This window comes from Haemaphysalis longicornis, unplaced genomic scaffold (genome assembly GCF_048455015.1).
Source record: "Haemaphysalis longicornis isolate Haplotype H1 unplaced genomic scaffold, Haemaphysalis longicornis Haplotype H1 scaffold_4, whole genome shotgun sequence".
NCBI classification, from domain to species: domain Eukaryota; kingdom Metazoa; phylum Arthropoda; class Arachnida; order Ixodida; family Ixodidae; genus Haemaphysalis; species Haemaphysalis longicornis.
Window position 1 is genome coordinate 87,376,332 of NW_027526361.1, and position 18,611 is coordinate 87,394,942.

Below are 18,611 nucleotides of genomic sequence, written 5' to 3' on the forward strand. Positions count from 1 at the left end.
ACCATTCATACATTGCGAAAAGTAAACATAGCAGAACAGAGTAGTACACTCGGGGACAACTTTCTGTGGCAATGGAGACAAAGCTGCGCGGGGGGGGGGGGGGGGGGGCAAACTGCTTTGTGTTACTGCGCCAAAGTAGTTCCCAGAAAAACTAGTTTCGGTTTCGGCGTGACGCATACGCATTTGCTACAGTTCATTTCTTCGCATGAGCTCTGTGGTACCAGACATTGCACCACAAACATGACAAAATGACACTGCCCATCCCCATGGCAGTGAACATTTCGGTAAATTCTGTTTCATGAGAGCATGCCGTTACCTTTCGGGTGTTCGACCTCATATCCCAGGGCCTCGGGAATCTAGTTTTTTTAAAAAAGCTAAGGCTGGTAGCAGGGAAACCCACAGCGTTTCGACATTTGAAAGTGAGGCATTGACGATTCGTATTACTCCTCGCCATTTAACCCAGTAAATACGCATTTAAAAGAAATTATTTGAGCCGGAAATGGTCTTTTACTTCAGCAATCTACCCTCGGTAGTCAAAAAGACCAACAAAACATGAGCAAGTGAGTACAAATGATTACCTCACTTACAATGCGCAACTGATGGTAGTATATTTTTTTCGGATGACTGAAACAATTAAAAATGATAGGCAACTCAACAATGCATTTCTGGACATCACTACCATCTCGCAGTTCTTGTAAAATATTTCTTTCAGTCTTGTCATTTCCAGCACAGGTAACTGCTATTTGAAGAGGCTGTTTACAACCTCTTGGGTTGTAATCAAATTTTCCCATTGCATTTCTTCTGTGTGAAACAGGATTCGTGACGTGCCACTCCTCACTGCTTGCTACCAGCGTTCGTCGTCAGGTTTCATTTTATGCATGACAAAGGTACAGCAAGTGCATCTTAGCTGCCACCCACATCCGACAACCTGAAGCCTAATTCGCATACTGACAACAAGCACTCCTAATGATTGCCTGGTGCTGCATAAATCCAGCACTGTATGAGCAGCTACCTCCTAAGTTGCGGGCATCAGAAAGGTAAACAAGGCGTCTTGTAAGTTGTTGCACACAAGCAGCACCACATAAACCAACAGAGCGTACTTCCAAGCTTTTGGCCACCAGAAAGGAAAACAAAGTACCTCGTCACTTGCCACACAAGGTCAGTACCACATAACCAACAAAGCATACTTCCAAGCTGCTGGGCATCGAAAAGTTAAACAGGGGGCTCTGTAAGTTGCCACACAGAAACAGCACCAACCGAGCATACTGCCAAGCTTCCGGTCACTAGAACCGTAAACAAAGCACCTTGTCACTCACCACACACGACCAGCACCACATAGGTCAGCACACACCGGTTTCATCACAGTTCCTCTACGCCGCTCATTTCGCTGTCACTGCAGTCACTAGAGCTGCTGGAGTCGGAACCTAGCGGAATCCCAACGTTGTCGATTCTGGTGTCGATTGCACCATCCCGCTCCCAGGCCTCTTTCGCAAGACGCTCCACATGAGCGCAGTCCCGGACCCAGTTTTCGCGAGTCACGAGGGCGATGGCTTCGTTGAGTAGTCGTTAAACTTCAGCGAGAGTGAATGAGGTGTTGCTGGCAGCAATATACCACTTAACCTGGCTCCACACCATTTCAATAGGGTTGAATTCACAGTGGTAAGGAGGAAGCCGAACAATGTCGTGATCAGCAACTCTGGCCAGGGCTTCAATCCGGTATCCAAAAAACTTGTGTTTGTTCTCATTAACCAGCCGAAGGAGCTCGGGCTTCAACTGGTCATCACACTACGGTATGGTTTTTGCAGTCAACCAAGACTGAGTGTCGGCCTTGCCCCATGACGTCGAGGGCAGCTTTTCGGTCCGAACACTGTGGTGCGGAGCATTGTCCATGACAATAACACCGCGTGGCTCAATGTTGGGTAGAAGGTGTTCTGCAAACCACTTCTCAAAGCGTGGGCCATCCATTTCACTGTGGTAATAAGTGGAAGCACTCTTTGACTCACCGAAAATGAGACATGCCCCGTCCACAAAGCCCTTCTCACTTCCAGCATGAAGGACGATGAGCCGACCACCTTTGCCACTTGGTGCACGAAGCCCAGTAGTTAGACCCTTGCGAAAAACGTCTTCACGGGATGACACAGTGGTGTCCTCCCACACCGTGCCCTTGGTGTGCCCAGCATTGACCCAAGTCTCGTCGAGATAATACAGTAATACCTCGTTAACTCGAACTCGCATATCTCGAAAAATCGGCTAAGTCGAAATTTTCCGCGGCACCGAACATTTTCCTATACGTCCCATGTATATTTTTCCCTTTATCTCGAAGTATTTTTGGGTCGGATTGCGGATAACTCGAAATCTTGACTGGGAGTGGAACGAAAATTCCGCCGCCGGACCATTTCACAAGATTCGCGCGATGCTGCCACGCCTGAAGTCCGTCGATTTTTTTTCATATTTAGCCGCGCCTGCCATACGTCGATGCTTTCCGCGAACGCGAAGTGCGCGAAGTCTCAGCCCAGCGACATATCAACTTTGTCAAGCAACCCTGTGGCACGTCATGTGACACATGCGCTGAGCAGGGAGGCCCTCTGCCCACGCTTGGCGTAGTTTGTCTCGTTCGCTTTGTGCAGTGCACATGATTTTCCCTGAGGTGTGGTTTCCGTTCATCTTGCGCAAACAACGCGGTACGGATTTTTCGCTGACTGTGGGTGCAGTGCTCGTGATTTTCCCTGAGGTGTGATTTCCGTTCATCTGCGCAAACCGAGCGGCGGGGAAGATCGACTGATGCGATGCGTCAAGCAGCTGGAGGACACCATCGCGCGCGAGCTCGCACACCGCGCGACGGCATACGGACCTTCGACAACGGACGGGGACGCGGTTGCCAGCCGCGACGACCACGAGAACGACTTCAGCCCTATCACTGGGTACAGTGACGTGCTCGAGTGGTACAGGGCGCGAAGGCGAAAGATGGCCCGACCACATCGTAGTCTCACTAGAGAAGAAGAAGTACATCTCCGCCAACTCCAGACGGGATCGGTGCTCACCCCAGCCTTGGCGCATCATGTGTGCCCTGGACTCTATCCGTCGAACATGTGCAGTGTGTGTGGTGTGGTGATCGCGGACTTACCCCACGTGCTATGGGGATGTGATGAACATGAACGCAGGGGACATCCACGGACCATCCCCGAGTGGGTGACTCTAGGACTGATGGCTAAGGACTTCGCATCGCAATCCGCGGTAACTCAGCTGCTGGCGACGGCTCTGGGTACGTAGCGGCGGACCGAGCAGGAGGCCGGTCGCCTCACCGGCGCCCCCGGCACTCCTCGCGCTCCGCTCGCAGGACCTTGAAGACGATCGTCCAGTCCCGTGTCCCTGGACACTAAGGTCAGGGCGGAACCCTGTGAGGTGCTCCCCCTGAAGCCGGGTTACTTATAATAAAGTCTTTCTCTCTCTCTCTCTCTCCTAGGCCCGAGTAGGACCGCAAAGCAGACGAGCATTAGGCAGTTTTTCTCTGCTAAATAAAATGGCAGTGCGGCAAAACCCAGCTGGTTTAAGTCTCTTGTATGTTATTTTTTTCTCTTTTAATCCTGCACGAGGAGAAAGATTAGAAACTGCCGCTGAAGAGCCGGTAAGTAGTAGTGATTTTTCTGAAGAGCACTCATTTTTCCCGGCGATTAGCGCAACTTTGCTTATCTCGAAAATCCGTTTATCTCGAAATTTTCCCTGGTTTTTACGACTTCGAGTTAACGAGGTATTACTGTATATAGCCCTGCGAAAATGAAAGGAGTACGTGTCAGTTTTTCTTTGGAGAGAAGGGTTAGTAAAGATAGAGAAGGCATTTATTGCTTGCGCCTAACATCATTCTACTACGCAGGCAGGTATGTTTAGTTTTTGGTGGCACCGCAAAACACCAAAATAAAAAAATTTCGCAGAATTTACACCACACGCATGGCTAACGAAATTCAGTCAGTGAGTGCTATCCATACATTATTACAACATGTCGATGCATATATACTTGTCCCTTCACTTGCTGAACCAGAATAGCATGCAAAATACGAACAAGAGGCAGGGATACAGAAAAACGCCATGAAAAAAATAAAATGAACGCCAGTATGCATGCGGAGCGGTGTTGATAAGTAACTCTCAGCAATAAAATATTTGGTTGTACGAGAACTTCCATCGTTATTTTTTCTTGTTACATTTCAACTGTCAAATAATGTTACATACGAAATTTTTATTTTAATTGCCGGAATTGACATTTATCTGTCCGCCAAATCGAAACAGTAACCACGTACCGTTTCTGCTTCCGCATTTCTCGAAGTGTCCGTAGATATTTCCGCCGCCACACGATGATGTCATCCCTTTCCAGAAGCGGAGAGTTACGTTTTCGCTTCCGAAAAGCAAATCCAATGTCATTCAGAAACCGACGCATCGTTCTGACACTCAGCTTCGGCAGCCCCATGTCGGGGTCCCTGGTCACATCGCTGAGGATCTTTTCTGCAGTTGGCGTCTCGTTGCGAATGAAGTACTGATGCACTTTCCGTCGGAGAGCAGCAAGGGTGAAGCTGTCGTACCGCTGTACTCTTGCCTTTCCTGTAACTGCAGGCGGTTTTCCAATCGACAAACAAAGCCTTTTGCGCTTTGGGGACTTCGGGGTGCCACGCAAAACCTCATTCTTGAGCCGTGCAGCCGTACGCTCACTTACGCTGGTAAGCTGGCTAACCGAACGAAATGCGGAAACGACGCAGAGCCCTGGTTGCGTCAGTCTCACTTGGGTGTACACGTTGCAGACAACTTGCTTGGTCTGGATTGACAGCTTTTGGTTGTGAAGCTTTTTGAAACTCCTTTGAGGCGAATTAACTGGCGGGCTATCGGACGGAAAAGTAGCTGCTGTCGATGAATAGTACGCATTTTTTTTTCTGAGGGGAACCGTCGTGCCACCAGTGCTAATTTCCGCAACCAAGCAAAACCGAAAATTTAAAAAAAGTAACGCTTACTGGCGATTATATTCTGGCGATTTATTGGCATTGTCAATGCAAGGCTAGAAAAAAAGAAATATACGTTTTTTTAATTGCATAGGTTATGCGCATTGAATAATGTTTGTAGAACTACTTCCAACTGCGCAGCGAAATGTCGTGGTTCGGTCGGCCACTTCGCCCCCCCCCCCCCCCCCCCCCCCCCCCCCCCCCCCCCCCCCCCCCCCCCCCTCCCGTAGCTTTCTCTCCATTGCCACAGAAAATTGTCCCCGAGTATAGTGATTGTTCATCAAATCAGGGCATAAATATATATAAAAAAAACATTGTAGGGGAAATGCAGGAGGGAGATGCAGATCGCACCGGCACTTTTAAGCATGTGCCGCGAAGCAATTCGTGCACCGTTTTCACGTAGTCGTTCATTTACCAGGCATGCGTGAGTACACGTGGTGATATCACAACTGAGCGGAATGTTTCCGTCGCTGTTGCAAGGTCTATTTTCTTTGCAGACACAGTCTTGTACATGTCACGTCGCAAGTATTTCATAATGAATTAACGGCGTACTTTTCTTGGCACCGGTTGCATCGCCTTTGGCGTTAGCTGGCTGCGTACGAGCTGTCGGTGGCGATGGGAGCAAGTACCTAGCCGCGGCGGTGTCGCCGGGAACAAGCGAGACGCTGATTGCTTGCCCGGATTATTCGGTCTTTAGACAACTTTTTTCTGTAACTTGCATCAAAACTGCGAGGAGGGGCACGTGGTGGCCACAACAAAAAACGAGCGGTCGCATAAGCATAGGAAATGTGTTCTAGCAGACGACAACATAACCCGGCGTCCTACAAGTGACGTCACTCGTAGGTGGCGCCACGGTATATCCTGAGGGCAAATAGCCACTGGCGGCGGCACCTGTCGTTACGTTTACCTATTTCGTACCCTATTTTTAAAAAAAATCTACGTGTAAGAGTGGTATATTCGTGTTCTCAGTAAATTAATCTGTCGATCTAGAACAACTTGTATTTTTACTTCAGTTTCCCTTTAACAACCATTTCAGCTTACTTTTAATAATGGGCGGAGCCAATAAAATGTATTAGTAATATTTGTTGGTGTAAGTTATGCAGGTATATACTGCGGTCAAATGCGGCTTGGGATTGTTGCTGAGCTATTTTGACCATTTAAGACAATACAACTACTACGTGTCTATTGGGGAAATTGACAGATACTCTTTGCCACAGTGCACGGTTATATTGCTATTAATGGCTTGCTTGTGACGGTTACCGAATACTTGAGCGACCTATTCTGGATTTGTAGAATTTAGTGTCTTTGTCAGGCCTCAGTGTTCCAGCACACATTTATATCATTTATACGAAAGTGTACCTCGGCCTCGCACGTTTAGCCTTCACTTTTCGTGTATCTCAATACTCGTAATCGCAAATACCTCGTTGGGTAACTTCGTCCAGTTCTGGGATCTTGTATGCTCTACTTAATTTTTTTTTTTTTGAAATCATACTGGCCGATCGCTGCCAGTTTAAAAGATTGTCGAATGCTATAGTCCCGAAAATATAATTAATCTTCTGTCACGACGAAACACCTACGCGTTATTTAGTCATTAAAAAGTAAAATAAAAAAAGTGTGCGCATAGTGTTTCGGACAATGCGGACACACGTTGTCAATTAGGTACTGTTTTGTGCCGTCGAATCTTCAGACTCGTTGGACCTCTTGCTTCGGAATCAGTCGAAGCGACATGGGACTTCTGAATTGAGGATCCGCTGGATCCGAGAGGCCCCTGAGGTCAATGTTCAATAATAAAGTACCAGCTTCCTCCCCATGCTCAACGGCCACTTCAATTCACCCGCAGCCGCCATTAGTGCAGCAGTCACGTGTCCTCGTCGACGCCTATTGTGTCTTACTCCGTACACACTGTGGGCTCATCCGGCATTCTCATGTATTTTTCCTTAAGCCGTAGTAGTGTTTATATCTTGTTCCGTTCTGTGTCACGCACCTCGTTTTCGGATGTGGTCAGAAAAGTCTCATCTCTAGTAGGGGCCGTACAGAATGCTCTTAAGAAGAAATGATAGTCATTGTATGAGTGAAGGCATTTTGAAGAAACCCTCTTCGCGCGCCTGATTTAGGACGTGAAGCGGATGTCTGCAACTATGGTAATTTTTTTCGGCTGACTCTACATATTCGCGAAGCCGACGGGCACAGCTGTGACTGTTTACACAGCCTCTCGAGTATTTGACACTCTCCAGCATCCACAAATATGGTGAAGAGGACGACTGTAACGACAGTGATAAGCTTATGCGGACAGTTACGGAATTCGGTAAGGCAGTTCTAAGTATCGCTGACGTTGGGGCGGCCTCCGCGGTTATCCTTTCGCTTTTCTCCTCTTTATTAATTGAAAGTGATGCTTTCTAAATCACTGTGTTCGGAGAACTCTCTTGGTTTTAGTACTTGGTCTAGGGAGCAATGTAAACTGCGCACAAAATTTTAAGACACAGCAGTTTAATTTCGCGTGGCTGCTGAACCGGCACCTCGCGATGTTGAAATCCTGTCGGCGCTTCGTGGGCTGCGTGCCTCCGCGAACTTATGCCGACTTCGTTGCCAGCGCCCTTGATTTGCGTGGACGTGCAGTTTGCCTTGTTTCACGCCTATATGAGTTTTATTGTATTTAAACAACGACAGTGAAAAAGAGTGACATCGCAATCTATTCGTACCTTGGGGAGGCTACGAGCAGTGTTGAATATGAGAAGTCTTTATGTGCAGGCGTAATATCAGATGCTTCTGAAGCTGCAAAATTACTTTTCCTATATTTCTCTCACTTTGCAGCCTGAAGTTTTTTTATCATTTAGACAATTTTTAAACACCTCTTTTTATTTTTGTACTGTTTCGCTTTTAAATGTCTTTAAGTAGCGAATTATTATTGTACTATTTCCAGTGGCTTTTTGCAATTTTTGCAGCAATAGACACCAGCTTTACCTACTCTATATACACCAGGTCGCCAAAAAAAAATTGGGCCCATCTCCCCGCGAGGGGGACTCGAGTAAATGCGTCGCATAGGGGGTGGGTGTATTGCGTTAACGTTTAGTGTTTGGGGAATTGGTGGTAGTGAATGTGTTGTATCAGCAGCTTCTTGACGTAGTTTAAATGAGTCAAGGATATAAGGCGCGTTGGTAGCCTCCCATTCTTTGTCGGCTTTGTTGCGCAGTGGGTAGAGCACCATGTACATTGCGTTCCGCCCGCAGGGTCGAGGGATCGAAACCAGGCGCCGGATAGTATTTTTTTTATATAGTGTAGTGTGTTCGTACAATCCTGTACGAATGCGGTGAATAAACACTGAGTAATCCTACCCAGCTCCCTAACGTTCATAATAGACCCTTTGCGAAAAGGCGGACAACACTGAGAATTCAGCGGTGGTAACACTGATGGTGAACGCTACGACGCCATTAGAAAGGAAGCAGGTTGTAGCAACGCCGTTGCGGTTGCACGTTTTCGCCCACGGCTTCACGAGTCTGTTGCCCCACGAATCTGTTGCCCCATCGCCGTAGTCATATTTCTCTCCTGAAGTGGTGTTTTGCGGTACCTTTCTAACGCTGGTCAAATCGCTTCCGCTTATCTACCCCGCTGCACAACGGCTCGTCTGGGGCGAGTCGAGACGTGCCCTTCTTTTCTCCTATTTCTTCTGTGTTTGTTCCTTCCTCTGAGTTCCTCTCAAGGTCGACTGCCTCTGCTCGCTGCTGACGCACGCGTGCGACCTATCGCTCCCGCATTAGCACCGCATTCATCGACGGAAAAATTAAGCGCCGCAAATACAGAGGCGGTGAATCGCAAACATGACCCCTAGCAGAGACCTCAAAATCAGTTTCCTTATGCATGCTTTGGTCATTTTCGCGAAATTTTGAAAGTTTGAACATACGCAAAGTGAGCGCTCAGCAGAGACAGTTCATAGCCCGTTCATAGCCCTACATAGCCAGTTCATAGACCGTTCATAGCCCTTCATGGCCCGTTCATAGCCGCCAGCCGCCGCTACCACGGGGCAAGGGCGCATCGATTAAACACAATTAAAACTCGACAACCAAACAAGGAGGCAGCGCTAAGGCTATTCTTTATTAGCAACAAATCCTACCTTTGCTTGCTGCTGTTTGTCAACACTGACGATGGCTTAACGTAGGACTCCACGCTGACGTATGATCGCTCGTACTCGTAGGACCTTTCAGTGGTCGACCTCGAAGAATAAAAATCGTGAATATGCCGCTGTTCTTTCGAAGGAAGGGCGGCAAAGTTATTTTCCCATCCTGCAGTGGGAAACACCACTTCGCGGGACGCGTATGCAATTACGTGGACGGTGGACGGTAGCTACTCCATAGAAACTCCGTTCTCGCAGCCTTTTCGCTTCCTTTCTGATGGCGGCGCAGCGCGTGCACAGGGTTGCCAGAGTGGCTTGCTGCTTTTCCGCCAACGATTGGCCGTTTTGCAAAGGGTCTATTGTAGCCGCGATATCATTTATAATTCTGGCGCAGAGATTCTGACCTCACCAAATCGTGCAGTGAACAAACGCGCAGAAATTTCAGTTTCCACCCGCCGCGGTGGCTCAGTGGCTAAGGCATTGTGCTGCTGAGCCCGAGGACGCGGGTACGATTCTTGGCCGCTACGGCCGCTTTTATGATGGAGGCGAAAAGCAAAAGCGCCCGTGTGGACGAGATTTCGGCTCACGTTAAAGACCCCCAAGAGGTTAAAATTAACCTAGAGTAGTTCCACTAAGGCACGCCTCAGCCCCTGCGTTGCGTTGGCGCGTTAAACCCAACAATCAATCAATCAATCAATCAATCAATCAATCAATCAATCAATCAATCAATCAATCAATCAATCAATCAATCAATCAATCAATCAATCAATCAATCAATCAATCAATCAAATTAATTTCAGAGTCCGGAATGACGCGCTGGGAGCGTGTACACTAAATCTTGATCGAAGACAAGAACATTTGATTTGCTCGCTTGCACATAATGAAAGGGTCACAGCAGCGCTTTGATTGAGCGACAAAGCAGACGCGTTCAGCGAAGCGCATGAATACGAGTGTAATCGCAAGTGTAATCGCAAGATGTAGAACAGAGTAATAGCTGCACTGAAGGCGAGGTCATTAAAAGTCTGGCCTTGCCAATACCGGAACGGAGACAATAGCAGTAGAGAGCGAGAGAGCAAAGGTGCCGGTGCTTAATGGAGACGATAGAGATAGTGTCACAGAATATTCTCCTTTAGATAATGCCGTGGGAAAAATAACGAAGGCTAACGCTACAGAATCATGCTGTTTAATAACTGCGAATTGTTGTGTGCGCACCCACAGTTGATACGCGTTGACAAGAATGCAACAGTAGCGCATCGCATTGGTATTGTTAGCGCATCGCATTCAGGCAGACGGAACTAATGCGATAGGAAAGCCCATTCCACAAATGCGGTCTTAGATGTGTAGGGGGGCAGATGCGCTAAGAAACGGGACGCGATACTATCGCGTCCATGCAATCGATATCTATGTATCGACATTTTAGATCGTCTCGCGGCTAAGGGAGAAACACCACTTCTTGTCGAACGTATTGGGCATGAAGCACGCAATAGGCGCTTCATTGCAAATAGGTAGGCGTAGGCGGCCCTTTTGTGTAGGTGTACGCAATTGTAGGAGACCCCTTTGGGCCTTTTTGAGTGGGAGTTCGCTGAGGCCCTGTTCTAGATGTTGTGATTTTTCTTGAATTTCGCATCTTAATCGGAAGTGTTTTGATATAGGCACACAGTTCTCGTGTGCTTGCACTGTATTGGATTTGTGGGCTGTCGCAGTTGCGACGTATCAGGATGTAACTGCGCTACAAACAGAAATGTATGCCACTGCAACGGGTGTTGCTCCAGGTGATCCTAGGGAATGCCCCAAGCAGTCAACGAACGAGCCAGTCCACTTATAGCCTAAGCGATCGAAGTGTCGACCACAAGAAATGTGCAGCCGTATTTTGAGTCTTGTACGCGTGGCAACATCAGGCTTCCTAAACAATACAAAACTGGCTCATCCTGCACGCACATAGCGTCACCCAGTTGTTCGCTTTCAACACTAGCGACATGCTTTTGGCCAACCGCTAAAACAGACTCATTTGAGGTGCAACAGGCTCTGGTTCCAGTTTTAACATTCTTGGATCAAGGCCACAAAATTCTAAATGCTTATATTTTGAATTCAAGTGATGCGTAATGTAAAAATGTACCAGATGTGCGTGCAACTGGTGCAATGTTGTACCTTTAAACCTCCCTGTTATGCCGTAGGGCAATCTATCGCATTAAAAAATATGTAACAGTGATTAGGTATGTTTTAAGTTGCTTCAGGTAAAGTGTGCAACTTATCACCTGAGATACCTAATGATTTAACCTCCCAGCCAGTGCCAGTTTCTATAGTGCTGAGAAAACTATTAAACACAGTTCCATCCAGCGTGAAATCTAATGAAACATGGAGCTGTGGCTCTCTTGTGTCGGCTTGAATGTTAATGCATGCTCGCCCGAGAATGGCAGCGCCGTCGCCGAGCAAATTCAACGGTTCGTGCAAACTAATCCGCAGCTGAACGTCACCGGCGGAAGCTGCCTCCCCTCTCCCTCTTCTGGTGGCCTGGAGACGAACCTGCCTCTAGCGAAACCACTGCGCCCTCTATCCGGGGGTCTGAGAACCGGTTTCTGCGAGGCCGCCGGTGGGTCTGGGAACCTGCTCCTACCCCTGCGTGACGCATGACGTTGACCAGACTTACGACTCTACTCGACCTACGCCAGCTCTGCTGTTAATAGAATGGAGCGTAAGCGCACAATAAAGCCTTGCAAAGCTTTGCACACACCCAGAGTAATAGCTGCAAGCGATGACATATTGACGAACGCTTTACAAGCAAGAATGTTTGTTCCTTTCGACAAATATTCCGGGGTTAGCTTAGCGAAATCGCCGTGTAAAAACACAAAACAATCAACGAACTTCCACGTGATACTTATTCACGAAGTGAGACGACATTATGCAGCTTTTGAAATCATATTTACCGCTCTCCTGCTTTGAAATTCCCTGAAACATATATTTCGATTTTTTTCTATTTTTGAGTTTTTTAAGAGTGTGAAAAACGTGCAGTTGCAGTTCAATAGTTCAAAAACAATTTAAAGCAGAAGCCGGACGCTTGCGTTGATGAAGACATGTCTCATTAATGACAATTCCGTTCTGAAGAAAAATTTTGAAGAATGCGACAGGTTCATATTAGCGTATCAAAATCAGAGCATTCAATAGGCGGAGCCTGAAGACATCCATCGCTCATCCCGCCAAAGTATAAGGGAGGGGGTTTGCATTTCCGATTTGATTTCAACACAACTTCAGCATCCAGGAGTAACAAAGCGGCAGCTACTTCAACGGCATGTTGAACATGTCCTCTTGTTGATTAGGCGATAGCTGTCTCAAAGCCAAGACGAGCGGTTCGATGTGTGACTCTTGATCTCTCTCTTCTACATCGCCTGCTTCCGACGGCGCCTAATTTTTCATTTCTAGATGTGCCTGCCGGTTGGATCCGTCAACAGGTTTCGGGATACTCTCGTTACTTGGAGGCTCTCAAGTGTCGGCGTCATCGTCTGAAAAGGCCGGCCCGTGGTCATTTGAGTTGTTTTCGCCAAGCGACAAAGAGCTTCAGGAAGGGCCGTGAGGGGAAGGTCACTCTCCGTATCCTCCTCTTTAGTTCCAGCGTTATTGGTTGGAATCCACTTTACTGTCAGGCTCTACCGCGTCCCAAGTTATCTTCAGCATTTCGAGACACCAGGGGAGGTAAACAGCTTGTGGTTTGATTTTTTGTCGGGCAAACAATGCAATGGCGCGCATTAGGAACCAGAAAATTTTCTGACCCATAGGCGGTAAATGTTGGGTGGCCGAAATTTCACCGTAAGGTTTTCAATGCTCCCCATGCCGAGTGGCATGAAGCCTTGCCATGCAGCAGAATCTCCCTTCTCCTGGTCGTTGTGCTTTCTGCACATACAGTAGACTCCCGCCAAGACCAACTCGAAGGGATCGTAAAGATTTGCGTGTATGATCAGAAGTTAGTGTTAATCGGAGGTTTTGTTTTGCATTGGTGACATTACAAGAGAGCCAAAATGTTGTCCGTCTTAACCATAAAGTTTGTCTTTACCGGAGTCCACTGTATTATATTCCTGCCCGTCGTTCCTGACACAGCACCACTTCAGCCTTCACTACAACTAAGCTTTCTTTTTTTTTTTTGCTGGTTTGGTGAAACCGGCCAAATATACAGTGGTCGGCTCCGAAAAACGAATGCATTTTGTGAAAACACTGCGTCTTGTGGCGTTCCCTGACCTTTTTTGTGAAGCCGTGTGCATTATAAAGGGACAAGAATGTATGCATTTTTGCGAAGTGTTCCTTTAAAGTAGCAAGCGTAGTGCGCACCACCAGTTTGTTTTGTTACAGGAGACATATGTATTTTCACCGACCTGTCGCTGAAATTGTCTCTACCATGAAGTGTTATCTGACTGCGTTACAGATATTACATGTGAATTTAACAGAATATTGCGTTGGGGAAGTAGAGTTTCCTTTCATTTCAGCATATCTAGCCGCCTCGCAGCGTTTAAACGGCATGCTTATATCCAGCTCAGCTTGTAAGCATGCCAGCCTTATTTTCATAACCTCAGTTTAGTTTGTCAGAGTACACACAGAGCAGTTGCAAGGTGACGGTCCCCAATTTTAAGGAAGGCGTTTGTCGACGTAGGAATGTACAGCCGGCCAAATGTTTAACTAGCATGCGCGAGCGACGATTTGTCAAACTTTGACTCTCTTAGGAACGAACAGCCTAGCAGACGATGGGCCTGTTCGCAACTTGGCCTCCGACCTGCTTGCAACTTGCCTTCCTTCATACGCCGCATACGCATGAAAAGTCGCCCCTCCTGAGCGATAGTTTGGCCGACTGTACATTGCAAATGCAAACACACATAACAAAAATGATGACTACTGCAGACTTTGTAGGGAAAGGAATATTTGACGGGACGAGTGAATTGTTTTGAAATGCCTGCTTGAAGCACGGGTCGCAACACCGAGGGCCCGGCGAGGGGCTTCCCCTAGTCGAAGACGTCGTGGCGGGTCTAGGCCGGGAAGTACCGTACAGGAGGATGAAAGTGGGCCGCCGAAGAGAGAGCGTTGTCTGCACTCGCCACGGCCGCAAAGGAGCGCGACCGAGTCTATATAACGGGCATGCTCGCATGGAGGGGGCGTCGAAAGCGAAACCCTTCCGCACGCCCACGAGAAACATCAGCAGCACGTGCAGCGGCATCCCACACACCATGAGACTTACGGTAAGTTTGTCCGCTAACAGGTACAAAGCGAAAGCGAAGAGGTTCGGTAAGATGGAAGTAATACAAGTACAGCATTGCCTTTAAATGGGGTGGCAGAGGAAAACTGGTCGAAAGTTATGTTCAGGGCAAACATGCTGATAGTTTTCTCGACCGAAAAATGTTGCCCCTCACTACCTTCCTAGTATGGCCAATTTCTAGTGAATAGTTTTGAGCTTACGCCGGAGTTTTGCTTATGAAGTTTTATTTTAAGGCATCATTCGGCATTACCAGCCTGCCTACTCATGTTGCTAGAGCAATGATGATGGTTTGACTGTTATTGGAATAAATAATAGGTGTTGGAAGATAGGGAATTACGCATTATTGTTTTAATATAATATTGGAAAATGAAGTAAAGTGAAGCGCTTTCAGCTCTTCCTTCAAGGGAGCACTACAATATTTACAGGTTCAGTTGACTTGGCGTCGGCGTGAGAACAGTTTTATACATCAAACATGCTTAGTGGGAATTCGTCCACTTAGTATAGATACCATACAAAAGTTTTTATTGTAGTATCTTAACAGGCATAATAATATAATAACTGTTGAAGCAGCTACCAAACATATCCCCCTGCCACTTCTGAGTGAGAATTCTGCAGCTTTTCACACCGGAACGAGATGACACAACCCTCTTCATTTCTAAGGATTGAATGCGTTGTAGCTGTTGGATGGAGTGGCAGGTTACGTTTTTTGGTGTGTTAATGTTTTCCCTGTTTCTTCGTCACCTTTCTCAAATATGCCAATACATACCGATAGCAATATACCATAAGGGTAACAGTGATGCCATATTTAAATTTTTGCAGTATTGAGTTATTGAATAGGTCCCGTAAAAACTTCTCAAACAGTGATTACGAAAGTCGGAAAAACCCTGCAAAGTACCCTGTGTCCTTCCTCAGTTTACGTCTCTGCAATTGAGCATGGAACGTTCACTGTTCATTCTCGCCGTGCGCGAAGTAGTTTCAATGATTCTTGGTCAAGCTTTGGGATCATGTTTTCGTGCTGCGAAATTGACTAGCGGAACTATCGCAACGTCTTTGGAGGACATTTTATAATACGAGAAGCAAGTGACAAAAATATGACACCATGTCCAGTCTTTGTAAAACATTTCTATGACATGACGGAAATGCACAGGCCTGGAAAAATTCGATGTACAAGCTTACGTTTCGAGCGATGCGGAAACGTTTTATGCCCGAAAGCTAGATAGAGAAAACGCCTTTCTTTCTATCTATAATAAACTAATTCTGTCGCCATTAATGGTTAAACTTACTCGTTGAAATTTTTGTGGTCCAGAAGGCTCAGGTTGGCCTAGAAAATTTTGACAATAACTTTAATTCTTTTGTGTTGCTTCAAAAGACCGAGCTGCAAGCATTAGTGGTTCCAGAGCACCCGATAAGCGTGGAAAACGTTATGCATGGCAAGATATACCTAAACTGTAAAATATGTTATAACATGGCGTTCAACTGATCCATCAAGAGCCCAGACATATGGCTTTGAAAACAACAGGATGTCACAAGGCGCCGGCCGGACCTTCGTTCGGGCGTGTCCAACGTGCAGCACGTGATAGGCTTGGCCAGCGTCGAAGTATTCCGCAATGACCCTAAAGTAACGAGCGGATGAAGGCGCCTCACCGGCTTCATTATGGCCGAGCACTCACCTGCAACGACGCGGCGAACGATGACTGGCGTTGTAACGGGACGCTGGTGTTGCAATAAATCAAAAGGCCGGAAAAGAAGTTGGGCAAGCATCGCGTGTTAGTCTCAAATGTTTGTTCTTGACCCTTATTTTATATAAAGTGAAACTGTAGTACGCGGAATTAAAGCCCACATAAGCGGCCCGTATTTCCGTCCCCGTTCTCGGACCACAGTAAAAATGTACATGGTTGCAAGGTTGGAAATTCACGAAACAAGAAAACGAAACAAAAAACAAATACCCGACGGTGCTTACTCGCTTGTTGAAATAAAATCATGTCGCTAAAATAATCGTCCAGTTATAAGTCATGTCTACACACTGACACATATGCGCACATTTTTTGTCGTTCTGTTTTCCTTGGGGTGGGCGCCTGCACTCTCGTCAACAATTTATTTTCAGGCCGTCAGGAACTTGTATCATGTCTAATTATTGTCAGTTTTAAACGGGCATGTGGTATTTTGTCGTCGGCAGTAAAAATAAGAAAATATTCTATGTTTTATGCCCAGACAGATCTTCATGATCCAACAATTCATTAACGAGTATGTCCACAGTTAAATCTAAACCATAGCGTCTTAACTGCTTTATTAGGCACGAAGCACAAGCTCTTGATGATAACCTATAATAAAAAGAGGAATCTCCTTTGGTGGCCCCAAACATTTTTTTGTTTATTGAAATAGCCGCACAATACAATTGCGAACAACGTAGGGTTCCCGCATGAGTGAATGATGAACGAGGTTTATCTAATAATCGATAATAGCAAAATACATTGGCATGTTCACGCGATTGTAAACTGTTACTGAACAGTCAGAACTTCGCGCCATGTCCTTATCCGCTATCACTGCGGCCATGTTTTACACTCTAAGAAGTCCCTGTAGGGAGCCTCCCCCACAATGCTCCAGAATGACCGATCTAAGTGGCCTAGCGTGCGAATTCGACGAATGAAGAAGCCTAACACGATTTCACTGAATAATTCATGCGCGCAGAGACAACACGCAAGGCCTGCAAGGGCGTTCTGCCTTGCGAAATGTCCTAGCAAGCATGTCGTTTTCCCCTAAATTTAATTCCAGCCACGTCATTTTCTGAATTTGGACACTAGGCTACTTCGAATGGTCATTATGAAGCATTGGAGCCCTACAGAAACTTCGTAGAGTATAACCGTCCATTATTACGAAAAATATTGCCGTGGCAAATAGGCTCTTCACCGTTGCTGTAACGTTTTTCATGGGGGCTTTATTTTGCGTTTCTGGACCTCTCTCGTACTCGTGCGTACACTAAACTCTGCCCGTACTATTTTTGGCTGTTGGGTTGTAAAGTGGAGGTTACAGAACCTTTGTATAAGCATCGTATTCACATTTCCGTTTTTGGTTGTTTTCTAAATATTGCAGCGTTTAATCGGTTTATACCAAGTTGGATCGCACTTAGGAAAGCGCAATTCTGGGTTTCAGTGACTGCAAAATCAATTAGAAGGATGATCCTCGGCCGCCGCGTCTGTTATGAACCTCCACCCATTCCTTAGAATCACTGAAATCTCAGGTGCACAGGCAGCTTTATTTACTTAATAAATGTTATACCAGTGTACCTGTATATCTTCTGTCTTTTTTGTCCAACAGTTGGTCCTTGTGGTGTTTTTGGCCGTAGTGGCCTTAGTCTTGGCGGGCCACCGAAGAGGCTACGGAGGCTATGGTGGCTACGGTGGCTATGGAGGCTATGGACGCGGGTACTATGGTGGACATGGAGGCTACGGACGATACGGCCATCACCACAGACCCCATGGCTATGGCGGCTACGGACGTGGACACTACGGAGGATACGGCGGCTATGGACGATATAGAGGATATGGTGGTTACGGAGGTGGCGGCTATGGTTACGGCAACCGATATCATCACCATCACCACCACCACAGACCCCATGGCTACGGCGGCTATGGTGGATATGGCGGTTATGGAGGTCATGGCGGATACGGCGGATATGGTGGATACGGATACGGCCGCTAAGACAGAAAACAGATTTTACTGTGACTACCGTTCAAACATGAAAACTGGCGAAAGACCTGATTTGTGCCTCGGCTGGCCGAGTGGTCACCGTCGAAGAAAAACGTGTTGTGATGTGCTCTAAAAGTGAAAAACAAACGTTTACGTAAAAATATGTGGTTTGGAAAGCTGGGGATTTGGCTTCAATAATTTTCGTCTGCTTTTCAAATTATCTTTAAAGTGGAACAAAATATCGAACACCCAGGGATAGTGGTTACTTCAGCAAGGCATTTAGAAAAGAACAAATAACATGTGATTTAGTGTACTTTGTGGGGTTCTGTGAATAGGGTGCGCCTGGTACCAGGCGTGAATTCTGGACTAAGAAGAACGATCCTGTACAATACCAGACATAAATAAAACGCTATGTTGTGCACAGATTTGTAGGTCTGTACAATTTGTGTACGCTAATGGTGAAAGCGGTTGGCGACTGCTGTGTCCTGAGCGCTGAAGCAAATCTATTTTTGTAGGTACGCAAGGCAAAACGTTGAATGCCAACTATGTCCAGTTTTAAGAAAACCACCTCTCCTACCTTAGTGGCAAGGGAGCTGACATC

General features: G+C 46.7%; 1 protein-coding gene across 1 annotated transcript; it reads left to right on the top strand.

Annotated features, from left to right (window-relative positions):
- Window positions 1–14,166: 14,166 nt before the first annotated feature.
- LOC144180425 (uncharacterized) lies at window positions 14,167–18,424 on the top strand. The gene is made up of 2 exons (XM_077708768.1): window positions 14,167–14,306; window positions 17,639–18,424. Exons 1-2 carry the CDS (start codon window positions 14,214–14,216, stop codon window positions 18,020–18,022), a joined length of 477 nt encoding a protein of 158 aa, XP_077564894.1. The 5' UTR covers window positions 14,167–14,213; the 3' UTR covers window positions 18,023–18,424.
- The last annotated feature ends 187 nt before the right edge of the window (window positions 18,425–18,611 follow it).

Excerpts from the sequence above, each read along its gene's own strand:
- LOC144180425 (XM_077708768.1), top strand. The coding sequence starts at position 14,214 with ATGGAGGGGGCGTCGAAAGCGAAACCCTTCCGCACGCCCACGAGAAAC. Across the intron at positions 14,307-17,638 it reads CACACACCATGAGACTTACG|TTGGTCCTTGTGGTGTTTTT; the intron begins GTAAGTTTGTCC and ends TTTGTCCAACAG.